Source organism: Harpia harpyja, chromosome 18, assembly GCF_026419915.1.
Source record: "Harpia harpyja isolate bHarHar1 chromosome 18, bHarHar1 primary haplotype, whole genome shotgun sequence".
Taxonomy (NCBI): Eukaryota; Metazoa; Chordata; class Aves; order Accipitriformes; family Accipitridae; genus Harpia; species Harpia harpyja.
In genome coordinates, this window is record NC_068957.1 from 4,502,401 (window position 1) to 4,522,295 (window position 19,895).

Sequence of the window (19,895 nt, forward strand, 5' to 3'; positions counted from 1 at the left end):
ACTTAAAAGTTTAGAGACTTTCCAAGCTTCTTTTAAATTCAGGAATTGGGGGGATGGTGTTTAAATTTCTAAATAGTATTAGTAGACTGTGCATTGCAATCTGACTCTTTATAAAGTACCCAAAACTACCATTTGTATTTTTATGTACTCAAAACTACCTTTTTTTTTTTTTTTTTTTAAATGTAACAATGTGACTAATCTAATTGCATCTTTTGGAAATAACATGTCTAACAGCTACTTAAAATATTAGGCTCTTTTAAATCAGTAAGTAGGAGTTTTGAATAGCGTGAAGATTTTATTGAGAACAGTAATGAATCTGTATTTTTAATCCTTCTTTTTTTTATTACCCAGACTAGTAGTTCTGAAATTAGACATATCACTGTAGAGTTGTGATATTTATGAAGAAGTCTAATCTCTAAAGTTCTCTGCACATGTTCAACTAATAATTCTTTTAAATTTTATTTTATACAGAAATTTAATTTTTCATACTGTCATATCCATTTATAATGTATAAAGTGATTGTGATACCTGATCATACCTGAACCTTTCAGAAAAGTTTAATTTTGTATCTCGCCCCCAATCTAGGACACCTGGATATAGTGGGTCCACTTTTAAAATATTTCAACTACAAGATAAAAAATACACGTTGAATACATGTTGTTCGTAGAGCGAACTTTGTGTGTAAAGAAATCCTGTATGTCATATTTCCTTCAACTGTTCTTAAGTAGGGAAGAATGTTGTATGTTTTATGCAGAACCTCAGCAGAGCACTTTCATTATCAATAACACTACATATTGTACTGTATTTTTGCAACATCTATTCTTATTGCTATACTTCTCACTAATTTTTACTACTGTAAAATTCAACAGGATGGGACCACATTCAAACCATAGATTCCTTATTGAGGAAAGGAGGCTACAAAGCTCCGATTACTAATGAATTCAGGAAAACAATAAAGCTAACCAGGTATGCATCATGGGATACTATAGATAAGTCCTGTTTTTGTAACACTGCGGTGTGTTCATTCCTGGTAAGTGCTTATTTCAGATGTTAATAGTATGCTTTCCTGTATATATTATTAATGATTTCTTTCTTTTCATAATAGTCTCAAAAGTCTGTACTGCTATCTGTGCCTTGCATAGGGATTAGTGGCACTAAGCAAGAAAGAAAAGGCTGTTGTGAAATATCAGGCTACATATATGTCAGGGTACCCGCATATTTTGTTTTGTAACTCTGGAAAATCTTTGCAGTGTATTAGCTCTTGCTTTTTACAGTTTGTTCGTTGGCGGCTATTAACAAGGATTACTTGCCATTGTCAATTTGTATTTGAGCAGATGGTGCACTATGGGTCTGCCGCTGTGAAGTCATGGAGGCCCCTCAGTGCTAGTAACCTGTTCAGCTCCCAAAGAAAGCACCTGGTCTTTTTTTATCTCCTCTGGAATACAGGTTTCCCTTATCTTAACAGATGTTAGGTATGCAAACTAGGTAGCTGATTTGACAGTCAGGGTACTAGTTAAACTATGTCAGGGTAGTCTCAGGAGTGAAGACATGAATTTAATATTTTATTTCATACTCTGTCACTCACACGCTAGTGTATTTTGATTTTGCTAATTTAATAAAATGTGTTCCTGAGGGCTTCATAGTGGGTGGGAGCCAAAATATTTTAGAATTGGCAGCAGATATTCTGCCCATAATATTATAGTTACATGGTGAAGGGTGGAGGAGTAAATGTCTATAACAACGCCTCTAAAACTATATATTTTTATAAGCTTGCAGTGTAAAATGACTGCTAAACTCTAGTTATCTATTCCATGCTTGGAGAAATAAGACTTTTCTAAATCTTATGTCATAAGGAAGTATTGACTGTTCATCCTCTTCAGGGAGGCCACACTTGACATACTATTAATACAAGTAACAAAGTTAGAATCCTTTGTCCAAAACTGTTATCCTTCCTATCTTTTATCAACTTTTAGGGACTTGTAGGTCACAAGATCAGTTCTAAAAATGTTGTGTATCTTACTCTTGTTTCTGTGTCCTCAGTTCTTTGGAAGTTCTTTCCTACTTAGTGCAGCTAGGTGTAAGCCAGACTTGACTTCCTTGTCCATAATTAAAACCCAATCCTTTCATTTCAGACATTTGAAAATACTTGGATTCTCCTGATTGTTTATGTACTTTCATAGGACAAAGACCTGAGATTCTGGTTCTTTTTAGCTTCCACATTTGTCATCTTCATCTACAGATCTTGCTATTACTTAGTAGTAGTTAATGTTTAGACCAGATAGAAGGTAAAGAATTTATTAGAAAGATAAATATTTTAGTCTTAGAGGAATTGCTTGTTCAGTGATCTTGTGGATGAAGAATAAAGACTTTGTATCTTAGTCACTCTTCAGAATTCTGGATTCTTGTAGGAACCTGATTACTGTGGAGTAGCTGTGACTAAGGAAAACATGCTATTCTGAAAGTTAAATTAGGGAGGAAGGATTTACAGAATCCAGCTGAATTTCCAAATGCAGAACCCCAATCTCCTTTTAATTTATTTCAGCTGTACACCTTGTTATCTTCTGTTCAAAAAGAATATACGGAGATAGCTGAGGGCAAGAGTAAGAGTGCTATAGTACTTAAATGACAATTTCTGCACACCTCAATAAATAAGGATTATATTTTTCCAAGAAACAAAAATTCTACATAGCACGTTTTCTTCCAGCTACGTGATTTTGTTTGGAGCAATGGCATGTAAGCACAGATCAAAACAAACAAAAAACCTACCCCCCACCCCCAAAAAACCCAACAAACCACCAAACCCCCCATGTTTAGTGTATTTAAGTTCACAACATCTGAACTGCTAGCAAAATCACTGGCCTGATAAGTGGAATAAACAAAGCATAATTTTTAATGTTCAGAAGAAATATTTTTTTTGGCTGCTTTACTTGCTTAAAACCCCAGCTTTTACTAACATATTATAAACAGTAGTATTAAAATAGTTACCATTTCCCAGCATTGGACAACCTTTTTTTAGAGTCTCATTTTAATAACTTCTTGTCATACAGTAAAACATCTATTGGAAGAGTGGAATAAGTGCCTTTAACTTCTTTTTCAAGTCTCTAAACTAAAGTGAATGGCCTGTGTGTGAATGAAGCTTTAAGCTGATCAAAACCAATCTATTGCTAACTATCTTCACTTCAAGTGAATACCCAGTAGTTCTGGCCCCGTTTTGAAGAAGAGAGCTAAAAAATAGCAGAGCTGAAAGAAGAGTACCTATTCTAGGGGTCTAGAATGTGTAAGGACAGTAACTGCATTTTCTCCTCCATCTGCTTAAACGAGCAGATGTGATTCTCGTCAGGCAGCCTTTGGCCTGCTTTGACCCACTTACAACCTTCATTAACTGCCAAGCTTATGGTTTAGTTTCAGTGGCAGGGGATTTCATTCACAGACCAGCTTACTCGTCAAGTGCAGAGTGCCGCTTACCATTCACAGCAGTTCAAGAAGAGCTGCAGCTAATCTCTCAGCAAGGACCAGTGGCCATTTGTTAAATTAGTACATCATTAACAAACGCTGTTGTATCAAGGAAGCGTGGGCACCTTTGGTGCTCTGAAACACGTCCACTGAAGCAAAAAGCTGCAAGTGTAAGATGTTCTGCTCTGTTCCTCTGGCAAAGAGGCAACAGAAGCAAAATGTGTTTGCCACCTTAATTGCTGCAGTTGGTAACTCCACCGTAGTTTAAACTTTTGTGTTGGGTTGTGAGTGCAAGTGGTTGAGCCATCTGTTGTGTTTTTTTCAGACCTAAAAGAGGAGAGAACAACCAGAGCAACTCCAGAAGAAAAATATGATAGAAAGGAGAGGTGGCAATATTTTAAATCACTGTAGCTGGATTCACCAAACCTCATCTGTCAGATCTCTTATGCAAGGTCTTTCTAAGTGAAATTTGTGGAAATGTGGAATAGTGTTTTTGTGTAGATTTTACACTTCCACAGATAAGTGTAAATGTGGCAATATGTTCCTTGTTGTCAAACAATACTGATGCAAGTATATCTAAAACATTTGTTGTCAGGGCCTGGATTCTGCTTTTAGTTACATATAGCTGGCCGATGTTATTGTGGGACCTCTCTCCAACCGTCTGGGACTCTGGAGAGGTCCCAGTCGACTGGAAGCTGGCAAATATTGTCCCATTTTTCAGGAAGGGTAAGAAGGAAGACCCTGGTAATTACAGGCCTGTCAGTTTCACTTCAGTGCCTGGTAAATTATGGAGAAGGTTATTCTGGGAGTTACTGAAAAACACGCGGGAGACAACGCAGTCATTGGTCATAGCCAGCACGGGTTCACGAGGGGAAAGTCCTGCTTAACTAACTAAATTTCCTTTTATGCCAAGGTCATCCATCTAGTTGATAGCAGTAGATGTGGAGTTCTTTTATTTTAGCAAAGCTTTTGATACCATCTCTCACAGTATCCTTCTGGACAAAACGTCCAGCATACAGCTAGACAAGTCCATAATACATCGTGTGAGCAATTGGCCGACGGGTCAGGCTCAAAGAGTTTTAGTAAATGGGGTGACATCAGGCTGGTGGCCAGTCACCAGTGGGGTTCCCCAAGGCTCAGTTTTAGGGCCAGTGCTCTTTAATATTTTTATAAATGACCTGGACACAGGAGTCAATTAAGTTTGCTGATGATTCTAAACTAGGAGGAGCTGTTGACTCCCTTGAGGGTAGAGAGGCCTTACAGAGAGATCTGGATAGACTAGGGAGCTAGGCAATCACCAACTGTGTGAAATTTAACAAGAGCAAGTGCAAGATTCTCCACCTGGGACGGGGTAATCCTGGTTACATGGACAAACTGGGGGACAAAAGCCTGGAGAGCAGCCCTGTGGAAAGAGACCTGGGGGTCTGGGTGGATGGCAAGCTGAATATGAGTTAAGTGTGCCCTGGCAGCCTAAAGGGCCAACCGTGTCCTGGGGTGCATCAAGCACAGCACAGCCAGCCGGTCGAGGGAGGTGATCGTCCCACTCTACGCTGCACTGGTGCGGTCCCACCTCAGTACTGTGTGCAGTTTGGGGCGCCTCAGTAGAAGGAGGACATCAGACTGTTAAGAGTGTGTCCAGAGGAGGGTGACCAAGATGGTGAAAGGCCTCCAGGGCAAGACTTACGAGGAGTGGCTGATGTCACTTGGTCTGTCCAGCTTGGAGAAGAGAAGGCTGAGGGGTGACCTCGTCGCAGTCTACAGTTTCCTCAAGGGGAGCAGGGGAGGGGGAGGTGCCGATCTCTCTCTGGTGACCAGAGATAGGACACGAGGAGATGGAATGAAGCTGCGTCAGGGGAGGTTCAGATTGGACACTAGGAAAAGGTTCTTCACTGAGAGGGTGATCAGTCACTGGAACAGGCTCCCCAGGGAAGTGGTCACGGCGCCAAGCCTGTCCGAGTCCAAGGAGCATCTGGACGACGCTTTTAGTCATATGGTTTAGTTTTAGGTAGTTCTGCGAAGAGCAGGGAGTTGGACTTGATGATCCTGATGGGTGCCTTCCAACTTGAGATATTCTGTGATTCTAGGCTAAAAAGAATGTAATGCCATTTAATGTAGCTGGGATTATTTTAATAGCAGAATTTGGCAGGCAATTGATACTGATTGTTTAAAAACAGCCCAAAAATCCGTAGTGCTTGTTTAGTTTTTCTCCTAGGTTTTATAGAGAGAGTTGGCTGAAGATATGGGACATTCTCAATAAATCATCATGAGCTTCTATTCCCTCTACTTCAAGCAACGTAGTAGGCAGCAATTTTTAACGGTTCTGTTTGCTTAAAATATTTTTCATAAGCGCTTATGTTGTGATTTATCATGTGAGTCAAGAATGACCCTGACAGCCATGGTGGTTCCCTCCCTGCCCTTGTGCAACTGAAGTTAGTCTTATTCATAACATCAGAAGTACAGAGCCGTTATCATTAAACATACCACTAGTGCAGTGTTTTCAGTGCTACTTACAGCTTCCTGGTAACAGTTCTTGAATTTGCTGCTTTGCTCTTTTCTAGGTACCGTAGTGAGAAGATGACGATGAGCTACACAGAGTATCTTGCCCATCGTCAGCATCATCACTTCCAAAATGGTATTGGGCACCCCCTTCCACCGTACAACCATTATTCCTGACACTGAGCCGCATGACCAGTCACTGGACCTCTCTGCAGACCTCTTCCCAGGAGACCCTGCCCCTTCTTGGTCTAGCTATCTCTATTACTGTACCATTTTATGATGATAGTTTCCGTTGCCATGTTGAGGCTTCTTACTTGGTTAAGCTCATCATGGCAACGGGAGGGAAAACTGCATTACTACAAAGATCCCATACTTTTTTTATTATTGAATCACTGCAGATTTTTTTGCAGCATATATAGCCCTTGGGTTTTTTATGAAATTTTAAATTTCTACTTTGTTAACATTGAATTATATCAATCAAGGCTTTCTGTGACTGTGGATGGAAGGAAGAGTTTAAGGATTACAGTTAGGGATGCTTTGCTTAGCAAAAAGGCGTTCATGGCTTTTGCATTAATAGGTGTGACAGGGAATGAAACATATCAGATTCAGGTATTATACTAGACAATGAATTGCATTTTCATAACGTTCTTAATAATGTTGTGCGTACAATATCTCACCCCCACAGTAAAGATTTTTGTGTAGCTATGTACATGATCTTCAGATCCAGCACATACAGCCAAAACGTCAAGGCTGACATACAAAATGCTTTTTTGGACGAAGAGAAGCAATTACATGTACAATGAGAGGTGATGTTAACACGGCAGCATTTTCAGAATCAAGTGGTCTAATTGATAGGGCATGACATAATCCAGTAGGCTACCAGATACCTTTGTCTCCCATTCTGTGCTGGGAATCAAGGGCAATCCAGCCCTGTCAAGACTAGTCATAATAATGCATTTGTAATGAGATGATGCCTTTCTGATGATCTCAAATTAGGAGTGACATTCATTTTTAAAAACAGGTTGGTGAGTAGCCAATGTCATATTAGGAAGAAAATGGATTTAGATTTTAGTGCCTTTGACTATGACATAACTATATACTTATATATAAAATTCATAGAAAAAATATAGCAAATATGCCAGACATTCTAGCAAACTATATTGAGTCTGCTCTGGTGTCAGGTTTCTGGGGATTTTTTTTTTTTAAAGTGAGATTTTTTTTTTTTATAGCAAACCTATTTTGGAAAAGAAAAATCCCTGTTTTGTTCTCTCTTCTGCTTTTGAACTTGTTGAGTTTTATCAAGTCATGAGTAGTTAGATAAAGTTAACTATTGTTTAAAAAAAAAGAAAAAAGACTGTTGTGAAAGAGCACAGGACAAGTATGCCATAATTTTACATGTTTTCATCTATTGCAGGAATAGTACTTGAGAGCTGTAAGTACTGTGTAATAATTCTGATACCCCTCCACACGGCAGAAGAAAGAAAACTGATTGCAACTTTTTCCTGCTGTAAAAATAGGAATTAGTAAAAGGTATGCGTGGTGTATTTGCAAGCCCAGTTTATGGTAGGAGCTAGCTCCTTGCTCATGTGCCTGCAGAACTCCCACTAATACCTGTTGTAGTTCAGTGCGTATTCTAGGGGACAATACACGCCATCTGTTACAGAAAAGACCTTCCTAATATGAGTAAGTAAAACACAGTAAGCAGAAATTCCAGTTATTTTGAATAATGAATGTTTGTAAATACATAGATATATAAAATTCAAATAGATAAAATCAATTAAAATTCAGTTGTTAAATCAGACTAATTGTAAAAATGTTTCAATAGGGTTTCAAAAACAGATATGGATAAATTATGCTCATCCCTTATGCAAGGTTAGCTTTGCCACTTAATTTCCATGGAGGTTCTTGTAGAAGGTCTCTGGTATTCCTTCATCCACAGCATTTGATGTCCAAATACTAACATTTTCAGTTGTGATGCCTTAATTTATAAGCAGAGGGCCTGAAATTTCAGGAGCCAAAAGATGCCAGCCAGAGGCTGCAAAAATTAATAGATGTTTATACAGAGGTTATTTTGGATGATACTGTTGTCTTGTTTCTACTTGGGGAACACTTTTAAATGGATTAGTCTTCAAGTGGAAATTGTGAACAAGTGGCTACCTGATAGAGTTGTGTTGGTTTTTTTTTCTTGCCCTTATAGGGAAACTGAGCACAAACTGAATCATTCTGCTGCAAAAAAAAAAAAAAAAAAAAGTCATCCAACCCCATCTTTATCTGTCATCTCGTTACAGCATGCTCATGCTTCTGTATGAGCTCATTGTTAGAAGTTTTTTAAAAAGATCTATTATATATAAAAATATATATGTATTGAAAGGTGCTAATCAACCTCAAGCAGGTCACGTGACTGGTCATGCGGATCTAAAATCATATCAGATTTTTAAAAAAATCTTCGATATATGCAGATGTTATACAGAATTTCTTACCAGTGTAATAATGATATACTGATGAATAAACAATCCTGCAGGTTTTTAAGGACAAGGTCAGCAATACTTCCCACCATGGCTTGGGGGAGAAAAGGATAGTTTTGTCTCCTTTTTGTATACAGCATAATGCACAATGCATTTTTGTCTATCTCTTAGTAGCTGTTGCTTAAAAATATAGTTAAAAGGGTGTTATACAAACTGTAAAGGTGTGCTTTTGAAATGAGTTAATGCCAGACCCTTCTGGACCAGAGTTTTGTATCACTAATTAAAAAACTGTTACAGAGTCTGTGGTCAATCAGATTGTATGATATTTTTCTTAAAAGATTGGAATAATCAGTCTATCTACAGTGTTTCTAGGGCACCTACCTCCTCAGCATGCAAGTGCTGAAAATGCTATGGATTGTGTCTGTGTAATTGTAGGTTTATTTGTACAAAACGTGCAGTTCACTGTGACATGCACTGGGACAGAATAGGTCTGTTCGCTTAAAGCTGAGCAACAATTGCTTTCACAAATGTCATTCCCTCGTAGTTATGTTTAGTACCCTTTTAGATATATTGCTGGGTTTAGATACAGATTTTTAAATTTTTTTTTGTCTTAATTTGGGGTACTTTGTAAGAAGTTAAGGTACAACCAAGTAGCTTATTTCACTGTTTAAGTTGGAATGCTGATTTTTTATGAGCACTACACAGTTTGCCTTATTCCATTCAAGAGATTGTTGGGGGGTTTTTTAATTCTTTTGCTTAATGTTCCTAAAAACCCTGTTCTGTAAACTGAATTAAGACAACAAAGCTGTAGACTTGACATGAAACTATTACCTAGTCATGCTTCAAGTGGCCTTCCTTCTGCCTAGACTGCTGTAGCACTGACTTCTCACCATCTCGACCCCAATGCTGATGATAGCAGGGGGAGGGCACACTAGAGTTCTGACCTCAGATACACTATTAAATCAAGGCAGGCAAATCCATTTGCACACCCTGGCGTTTGTATACGGACCTCTTTACTTGTCTTCAAATGTGCGGGTTTTTAAAATTGTTGTCTGGAGTAGGTTACATCTCTTATGTGTGTTAGATCGAACCAAAGAAGCCTCCAGCCATGCCCAAATGCTGCTCCTAAAGCCTGCCTTCCAGTCCTTACAAAATCCCTGCAGGATTAAATGTGTTAACTTTTTTATTTTTGTACAGTTTCTAACTGATTTTTGCTAGTGATGTTAATTGAATTAAGTTTATTTGGGGAGTCTGAATATCTCCTCCATTTAAATAAACTGGTGACTTTCCTTTTATGTTTAAAAAAAGAAAAAAGTTAAAAAAAAAAAAAAAAAGAGAGAAACCCAAAGTGTGCCTCTCAGATTTAAGGGTTTCTGGTTACATTTATTCTTAAGACCAGCAATGATTCTTTATATACAAAGATATGTTTTCCTCGTTTTTTATTACTGTTAAAGAATAAATAAAAAATAAAAACCTCTTTCTTTGCTCTGGACCCAGTAATTGCGCTGGTACATAAACGCACTGAGAAAACAAACTTTTGTTTGAAACTTTTGTAACAACTTATGACTGTTTTTGTATATCAAAGTTGATTCTTTTCAAGATATTTGGATCTAGTTTCTAAGTTATTTTAGTGTTTTATATGTTACAAAAAGAATTACTTTAAATTGTTCACCAGCATCTTGAGTTATCTTTAATGCAATGGTGACACACAATGGGCTTAGAGCTACCTGGAGTAGCTTGTAAGGCCTCTGTCTTTTCCTTTCTTAGTAACTTGATTGATTACAATAATATCACAGATTACCTGAACCCCCTTCCTTTATAACTAGATCCTCCTTCCTTCCACATTTAATTGCTATTAGTGTGAAGAAACTGTTGAAATGGGCATTTTAATATAAGTACGGCTTAAAAAGAGAAAAATGGGGAAAAAGCAAAAAAAAAAAAAATAGAAGGTTATCTGTGGGTCTGTGAGATATGGCTGTGGAAAGATATTGTAGTAGTTTTAACACTATTGTTATTACCTTTTAAATCATTTACCCAATAAAATAAGGAAAAAGAATCACCATTTCTTTTCATGTTTCTCTGCTTACTTGTGCGGCTTGGTCAATTTTTCTATTTAAACGTTTGCACTTAGTGTTAAAGGCTGATGATGTGTTAGAAGTCTTTTTCTGTGATTAACTCTGTCTCTCCATTTTGCCTGCTGTAGGAACAGATTGTGGACAGGTGCATGCAGCTTTCAGTCTAATTCAGAAGCGAGTCACTAAACACTCCAAGTTATATCAGCATTTATATCAGTTATATCATGATTGATATCAGTATATTTATCGGTATTTATATCAGTTCAGTTTTGTACTTTTTATGTCTAACTTTAAACATGGAATTTTGTCCAGGCTTGGGCTCCTTATTCTCCGGGAGGGGGAAGTGGTTTTAACCTTTTGAAGCAAAACTTTGTTGCAGAACCAGTTATACTGGTGTAACCGACACATTGCCTATGGTACTTGTAGCAACATTATTCAACAGAGTAATGTGGCAAACTGTGTATCAAAGAACATCTTCAAGTATCACCTAAAATAATTTCAGTACATTTTCTTCATATTTACACTTACAGCAGTAGGTGTGATTTTAAAGAATATCGAGGCTTACTTTGCCATGAGGGATTTCTTTATCTTATCTTGCATACTGTACCTAGCTAATGTGTAGACTGTCATGTTGATCTAATTTTATGGAAAAAAATTACAGTGCAGAGTTTGCACTGACAGGGAGGAGGTTTTTTCCCCTTCCCCAAAAGCTTTTAGTCTTAACACAGTGGGGCCATTTTTAAATTGTTTTACTTGAGCAGATCCAAAGAGAACAGCACACCAGAACCTTTACTTCATTAAGAGCAGTTTTCAGTGTCCCCGTAGTAACTCGGGCTTGGTAGCAGAGCTTCCTGGGGTGTTGGTCAGTGGGTGAGGAAGCCTCGGCAACCCTCTGCGTTGGCATGGATAGCTGTGCTGATATCAAAGAGATCTTGTATTTGAGAAGGGAAGGAGCGTGTTCTGTGAAGCCACAAACCCGCAATCCAGCTGATGACAAAACAAAGTACCCAGACAGGTAAAACTGACTTGGAGAATTTTGCTCCCTGAGCCACATTCTTAGTGCACCGAGAGACTTTTTGTTACCGAGTCTGAGTTAAAGGGATTGTATTATTTATTTCCTCTGTAGGGTAACTCCTGAGACAAAGCAAGAAATTTCTAACATCTCCCTGGAATTCAGATCTGATTTTAGAAGTGGTTTTGTTTGCCTTTGACTAATTCAATATTAATAGATCTCCTGTCTGTAGGTGCAGAGTCTTTGAAAACAAACCAATAAAATCCATGTAACCTTTACAAGTTGAAGATTGATGCAGCCATTACTCTACTTGCTTTGAAGGCTTGATTTAGAAGATTTAAAAAAAAAAAAAAACCAAACCTCTGAAGGGAAAACCTGCCTCAGTAAATAGCTTCCATTGTTTTAGTACCTCACAGATTTGGTATCATTAGTCTGAATTGGGTAAAACCTACCTAAAACTCACAGTCCATTGAGATGTATAGCTAGTTAAAACTGCCTACCAAAAGTTTCCCACTCTTTTTGCTATTTTAGCTAGCTATGTAGTTATCACACCATAAAAATCAAACTAGCAAAATAGTACTAAGATGTTTCAGAGGTGGAAACTTGCTTATTGGTATTAAACAATGAAAGGCTGACTTCACAATTAGGGTTATAGAGAGATGCAGAGGATAATTAGCAATGCCTGAAAGAGGAAATTGCTTGCAAATTCATCTCAGGTTTCCATAAAGCACTTCGTACTAGATTTCTACTTTTAAGCTGTTGTATCGGTCTTTAGTCTGTTCAAGAGAAATTAAGCTGGAGAATTGGTTCTGTTCCTCAGCTGCATGAAAACTTAAAACTTCTATAACATATATAATAATACAGGTGGGCAGATCCAGTATGTTCTTTTTGCAGGAACAGTATTTGCCAGGAAACTTACACAATGAAATAAATACCTGCTTGTCTGAGATGTACTGGTTCACAACATTACTGCAGTCTATTTAAATGTATTTTTAATTACAGCCAGATTCTGAAGTGCATTAAAACTACTTTGCCATCACCTGTGGTGTAAGATTGAGTACCTTAATTACAGTAGCTTTCTGAACAAAGTTTTGAGCTGAAAACCTCTGTACATGTTCTATGATCTTCTACTAAAGTGACATAGAACAGGAAATAAAAGACACCTGCCGAAGTCATGGCAAGAACAGCAGAAGCAGCATAGAGAAAGCATCATAATACTATAATGCTGTTTCCTGAGCTCTTTACCTGAAAGACATGGACAGGGAATATTTAAACAGTGATTAAAGGATTTATGTTGTCCTACAGCGAGGTCTACTAGTAAACTCAGGCTTGGCTCATGTTGATTGACAGATCACAGGCACAGGTTGTACTTAAATGCTTAAAACTTCCAGAAATCCCGGTAATCATTGTTCTCACTTACAGAAACTGCTATGTGCAAAGTGGACTACATCTAGCAGTCTAGACTGCTTGACAGGAGAATCTATATTCTTATCCGATTTGATGATTAGCTATCAATTAAAGTCCTTCTGTGACTCTAACTGTTAATATTACAAATTGAAGTGGAAAGGCAATTTTGGTTTTCCTATCTGGTTTTAAAAAGTCTTAAGCAAGACAAACTCAGTGCCTGGCACAATTAGAATGATAACAAAACTGTACAGTATCCATTAAAATGCATTTATTTATTTTAATTCAAAGGTTTAACAACTATTTGCCCAGTGATCTGGACTTAGGGCACAACAACAAAAAAGAACATCAGACCAAAATACAAAAACAAGTACACAAATTACCCCTTATTTGTAAATGTTACCTCATAACCAAGTTTTAGCACATTAAAAAGTTTACAAAATTCATAACACTCTTACAAATTATTCAGAACTAACAGCATATGTGGCAGTTGAGCCTCTCCACATCCATCCTTGCCCTTGCCGTACCATTCTGTGCCTGGATAATGCCATGGTTGAACTAGAGGGTAGGGGAACTGGAGCTGCACGTTTCCAAAGACTGCTGTGTGCTTCAGACCAGTGCCTGAGCAACTCCAGCTCCCTGGCACAGTCTGGTTGGCAAGAGTGGTGTGGGTACGCTCGCTGTTCTGCCTGCTGCGTCCTCTGCAGCATTGAGATAATGACTCAGTAAATGCAGAAATAATTTTAGAAAAGTACAAAATTGACCCTGAAGAAAAAATAAAATCATTTAAAAAAAACAGCTTGGCTTTGACTAAGTTACTCTAAAAGCTGCAAGACAGATTTACAGCAATATCACTTTTGAGTACGAGATCACAAAAATCAACAGATTTGTTATGAGTCTTGTCACTGTAAAAATGAAAACATCAAAGTTGACCTGTCTGCCTGCAGAAACCTTTCGCCTCCTAACAGGGCTGACATGCCCTCTTCCTAGTTTTTGGCTTTTTCAGAGCTTTGTTAACTATTAGGACTAATTTAATTGCTAGGAATCCACCTCTAGTGAAACAATTGCAACAGTGAGGAAAAACAGCACGTCTATATTTTCCATTAGCTATAGATGCATAGAAAGCAAATGCCTGTGGTGTTTAGATGCAAGACTTAGGACATAAAAGTACAGTAATTTAACAGTTGCAAATAGCCATTCCTGAAAGAAAAACTAAACTGGGCTTTACAAAATGATATCAAATATACAGAAATATCAAAACCCTGATTGTGACCAGAAACAGATGGATAAATCTACAATGAGGTACTCTATAATCTTAAGGTATGCAAATGGACTGACTTCCTTGCTTATAAGCAGCATTTGTCAAGCCCTAAGAAGCTGAACCGAAACCAAGTAGAGCGGTGTGTTCATAGACTGTGGCTTTTCATTGATTTATACAAGTATGGTCAAGAGCTGTTAATTTTCACCCTTCAAAAGAAACAAGATGCAAATTCTTCTTTGGTGCTTAAATAGGAGGAAGTTAAACAAATAGATACAGCTCAAACACTGCGTACAGTGTCTGAATCCTTGAAAAATAGCACTGCATGTATCCTGGACAGCTAAAGCCTTGGCACAATAATCTCAATATTCACAGGCTGAATTGCCAGATGTTGTGGTGGGTGTAGAAATTCTACTAGCTCGCTTTTCTGCTTTAGAGGGCTACTTACTCTGAGGCTGCATAAACAAACCGATCAATAAACAAGTTTATTGTAGTTACTAATGCTTCATTTATGTGTACATTGGGAGGTAAATTTAGACAGTCATTCCCTGGCAGTAAGAGCAATCAATTTCATTTCTCCTTGTTTATTTTGTTTGAAGTGCCTACAGTACTAGAAATTAGGAGAGTAGAAGGCTCTGGTCAGACACCGTAATACATACCAACTTCTCCATGAAGTCTAAACATTGGCACTGCACAAGAATTTTTTCTGGTATTGTGCCTGGCTTGCTAGTGGACAGCAAATCAGTCCACTTCAGGGTGAGATTTTACAGTCAGCTTAAGCTGCTGCTGAAAGGAATAGTCTGTCTGGCTATCTGGTTCCCCTCCTGCTCTGCCCCATAGATATTGCTAATGTTTTCATAACTCTTAGTACTGTGACAAAAGATTTAGGAACATTTGACCAGGGAGGACTCGGACTACCCTTTCATTTGTACATTGCACTGCTGCAATGTAAAAATTCATCACCAGGTACTGGGCAACAGCTTCAAGTTATCTTGACATAGATCATGTGCATAATACCACAGGAGAGAATGTCAATTAGCTTTCAAGAATAGCAGTATAGTTTTGTTCTTTAATTTCCAGCATAAATAAGTATAAAAGCAACCAAAGAAGTCATCCATATAGCATAACTGCCTATGAAACAAACCAATCAGGGAAAAGAAAACTGGCCTCTGCCAGGGCAGAGAATAAAGAACTCCTATGGAGATTAAGTATTTGTCTTACCCAGTCAGACCAATATCCTGCACATTGAACAAGCTCTGTCTGATGCGTATTTCAAACAGATACCAGAGACAGCTGAGGAATAAAGGACGGGAAGTTCAATGACATTAGCTTCAGAAGTCCATTCCCCTTCTGCTCCCACTCTGACCTGTTCTTCACCTTCTGTGAAGCTTGTGTCTCAGCTATGCTGATACTGTTTCTTGTGGTGCCATACCATACACCAAAATGAAATAGTACATTTTAAAAGCCTTCAAAAAGGGGCAAGGGGAGGGAGGGGATAATTTAACTTTGGGGCCCCTCACTACAAGAAAGACATTGAGCTGCTGGAGCGAGCGTGTCCAGAGAAGGGCAACGAATCTGGTGAAGGGTCTAGAGCACAAGTCGTACGAGGAACGGCTGAAGGAACTGGGGTGGTTTAGTCTGGAGAAAAGGAGGCTGAGGGGAGCCCTTATCACTCTCTACAACTACCTGAAAGGAGGTTGTAATGAGGTAGATGTCAGTCTCTTCTCCCAAGTAACAAGCGACAGGACAAGAGGAAATGGACTCAAGTTGCGCCAGGGGAGGTTTAGATTCAGTATTAGGAAAAATTTCTTCACCGAAAGGGTTGCCAAGCACTGGGACAGGCTGCCCAGGAAGCGGTGGAGTCACCACCCCTGGAGGTATTTAAAAGACATGTAGACGTGGTGCTTAGGGATGTGGTTTAGTGATGGACTTGGCAGTGTTAGGTTTATGGTTGGACTCCATCATCTTAAGGATCTTTTCCAACCTAAATGATTCTGTCCTATCTCAGCCAGCTTCACTGATACTGTACAACAAGCGAAGAAGCAACAGCTTACCATCAAACAAAAGGTGAAGAAGGTTCCACTGCCTGCCCTCCCACCTGACTCCAATTGCACCATTCAACTCTTTTACAGCAGCTCCAATACCTCTAAAATCCTTACTGGGTGTAGTAGTTGGTTTACCTCTCTGCTTTTTTGCCGAATTTCGTTCTTCAGTTAGCCATTTTAGCAACTTAAATTGGTACAGAAGAATTCAACAAGCTCCAGAACCTGCACAGGTAAGGTTTGGAAGGGGAATATAAGTGTCCCATTGGTTTTGATGAGCAGTTCTGTCAGCATACTCCAATGTTCTGAAATTATGCCTGAAATTTCTACCATGACTCAAAACAACTGGACCAGCATAACAGAGAAAAAGCATGAGTCACAGCACAGTGACAGAAACAGACTTCTGTGGTACAGGGTGGGAGGGAAGGCAGAAGCAATCACTTAGAGTGGCTCTGCTATCAAAGTGAATGGTACAAGTGGTACGACTACACCAAGAATGCTTTCATCCAAATTGCCCCAGGGACTTCCCTCAGGTAGCTATATTTAACATTGCCATTCCTGCTACTGAATTTTAAGTCAGTCAGAAGAGCTCACAAACTTTGCATTCCAAGCAAACAGCCTGCACTGAGACACCTGAGCTTATTTAAATGCTCCTGCAGTCTTAATTGACCAGAGGCAGTCAATGGTGGCAAATAGCAGCTGTTTTATACTTGTTTAGAATGCCCTGAAGCATATGACTATAGATAGGAAATGTTGTAGTTAAAAAAAAAAAAAAAAAAAGCCTGCTACTTTCACGTAACTCAGAAATTTTCCCAGTAGCTACAATATTCTGAAGAAAAAGAAACAGGAAAGATTCTTAAAAAAACAAAACATCAGTGAAGTTAAGCAAACAATAATGTGAAATAGTATTTGCAAAATTTGGCTAAAATAATTCTATTGTAATATCAAACATTCCTTCTAAACAGGACTGAATTCAACATAAGGCATTTTGCCAAATTCTTAAGTAAATAAGTAAACCATGATACACTTGACAGTAACTATGGGGAGGGAAGAATCACTGTAGATTTCATTCAGCTATTCATAGGAGATGAAGTATATTAATAGGGGGCACACTATAACATCCAGCACTGCATCTTAGCATCTCCCAGCAGCATCCTGTATTTCACCATGAAATACTGAATCTGCTGAAATAAATAGCAAGAATTTCTATCACTTCAGCAGCTAATTAAGTGGTCTTCCACAGACAGATTCAGGCCTTCAGTACCAACGCCTTCATTCTTTAGGCCCCACTCCACAAATACTTAAGTAACATATGCCCAGCTTTACTGAGGCAGCAGTGAGACTACTTGATGAAATTCATTATGTACTTAGACATTTGGAGGATCAACAACTGACAGTTAACTCCGTATGCTGGCAGTTCTTATTACCAGGTGCTTAGCTTTCTCAAGCTGAATTCTGATTAAAAACACAAGGAGCCGTACAGTCTGTATAACGAAGACTAGCTATACATGTTTGATGGATAGTTTAGGTATATGTCACATGTTCTCAAGTTGTGAGAGTACAGTATATTTATTATGTATATATATACACAGCAAGGCATGGAAGAAAGCCAGAAACCAGTGTGTAAATTAGAATGTGGGACTATATTTTGGATTGAGGTGTACTTTTTTTTAATTATATGGAATAAAAAAAATATTCCAAGTAGCCATTGGTTCCCTCTCCAATGAAAATTTTTCTTTTTTAAGGAAAAAAAAAAAAAAAAGTCAACCACTTCTCATTCTTACTTTGCCTTCTTGAGGTATAAATGACTGTACCTTAACTTCAGAACATATCTTCAGGTGATCCAGCTGGAGGAGGTATGGTTTTGTTTTATCTTACAAGTCACAGCTTTGACAACACAATGAATCTATAAATTGCAAAAAACTTTTGTACAGCAAAATTCCTACAGCCCTGAAAGACAACAGTCTGCAGAATAGACTCACAGCTAACTACCTGGAGGAACACACTCAAGATTTCCCATCATTCTGCCCACCAGTTTCTCCTCTAGCCTTGGAAAATTTGAACAGTATACACAGTTTACTATTTATCATTCTGCCTATCTACATCCTGTTGTCCAAAAGACATGTTGACAGGAAGATTTAGTCATACTAGTAAACTGGAACACTTTCTGCTCAGTAGAGGCCTGCACTGATTTGACTTTTTATATCTGTATTTTAAAATCAGTATACAGAACGTATTAGAGCTGTAGAGAGAGAACACAGTTTCATTTTGTTTCTTCACTAACCACTCTACTGAGTGAAGATCAGTGTAGAACACAGAGGAGGAATGTTTCAAAATCTAGTAAGTAAAAAAGGAAAACTGATGTTTACATTGGACATTGTATCTCCACTCCCTCTCCAATCAATCTAAGCTAAGTGAAAAAACCATTTTTGTTCAAAGTCAGGTCAGAACAGTGGATGAAATACGTTATCATAGCTTATACATAACATGGTCTTTTGAAATTATTTCAACATGGTGTTTTTCCACTCACTCAAATAAAAGCATAACCAAAGCATCAAGATCTGATGAGACTTAGCCAGATAGATATTTATCCACAGCAGCTTAGAAATCAAGTAGTCGATTAAAAAAAAAAATTTTTTTTTTTTACTGAGTTATTGTTCCCCAACATTTTCAACCAGCTTAAAGAAAATACAGTAGAACCTCACTGTTTTGCACTTACAACTGGGAGATTAAGTGTACATCGTTTCACTGTGACCATTTTGCAGCATTCAAGTGCTAAGAGTTAAGCCAGGATGATGCACTTCAACGTGTGTTCTGTTCACATCACTGGAGTGTTGTAATTCAGCTTTATTTCCTATCCTATGATATAAGCGTACTTCTATTTAATGGAAAATAAGTCAAAACGAGGTAGCATTGCCACTCTCTTTGCTGGAATGTGGACAGATCCTGGCCTAATTTTAAACGGTAGCTTAGCAAGATTCTACTGTAATCTACACAAAATGTATAAAACATGAACCTTTTCCAGAATAAGGCCACTAATTTTGCCATTGGCAATAGGCAGTGAGAAACAGCAGTTAAAAAAAACCTCACTTGATTATAGAGGTGTTTTTGAGGCAATAAACTGTGGGGAGAAGTATACACACATTGTCATCTCATCCCTCCTCTTTGTTTTCCAGTATAGGTATCTCTGCTTCCTGTATGTACTACATCGTGGGGAGAAATTTCAGTCTATTTTCTTAGCTGGGAGTCTAAGCAAGTCCATGCTACATTTAAAGATGGGGACAGCACTGTAAAACAGTAGGATTACAAGTTTCCCATGAGTCATGGTCATGACAGTCTGATGTCCAGATGCCCAGATTCGATACCAGGGCCCATAAAAAGGATCTGAGACGGCTGGGCACAACATGTTGTTCAAATTCACTTCTGTAACCTGAGAAAGTGACAACAAATTTATAAATTAACAGTATTTTTGTGTTGCACCGATTGAGACACCTAAAATGGTAATTTTGAAAATACCATAATAATCAAAAATGTTTAGGTGGCACTCCTTTGTTCAACACAAGTAGGGCAGCTTTCAGAAGGAAAGCAGGTCCAAATTCAGTTGTGCATTTAATAGATGGATTTATGCAGGTACATAATCAATTTATGAAATATTTTACCAATGCTTGTGAGATATGAGATACAAATGCC

The 19,895-nt window shown here is 38.2% G+C and overlaps 2 protein-coding genes across 5 annotated transcripts in view; one reads left to right on the forward strand and one right to left on the reverse strand.

Moving 5' to 3' along the window:
• Positions 1-7,745, forward strand: part of AMMECR1 (AMMECR nuclear protein 1) — a 105,004-nt gene extending 97,259 nt beyond the window's left edge. For 2 of the 4 annotated variants that reach the window (XM_052813168.1, XM_052813167.1), the window contains exons 6-7: positions 870-966; positions 6,012-7,745. In XM_052813168.1, the coding sequence (XP_052669128.1) occupies positions 870-966; positions 6,012-6,126 (212 nt within the window). In that variant the 3' untranslated portion in view covers positions 6,127-7,745. Of the gene's footprint in view, positions 1-869; positions 967-6,011 lie in introns of those variants that run through there. The other 2 variants (XM_052813166.1, XR_008239052.1) reach the window with 2 other exon arrangements.
• Positions 7,746-13,161: 5,416 nt separating this feature from the next.
• TMEM164 (transmembrane protein 164) overlaps positions 13,162-19,895 on the reverse strand; it is a 47,543-nt gene continuing 40,809 nt past the window's right edge. The window contains exon 7 of the mRNA XM_052813761.1: positions 13,162-19,635. Coding sequence (XP_052669721.1) covers positions 19,429-19,635 — 207 coding nt within the window. The 3' untranslated portion in view covers positions 13,162-19,428. The remainder of the gene's footprint in view (positions 19,636-19,895) is intronic.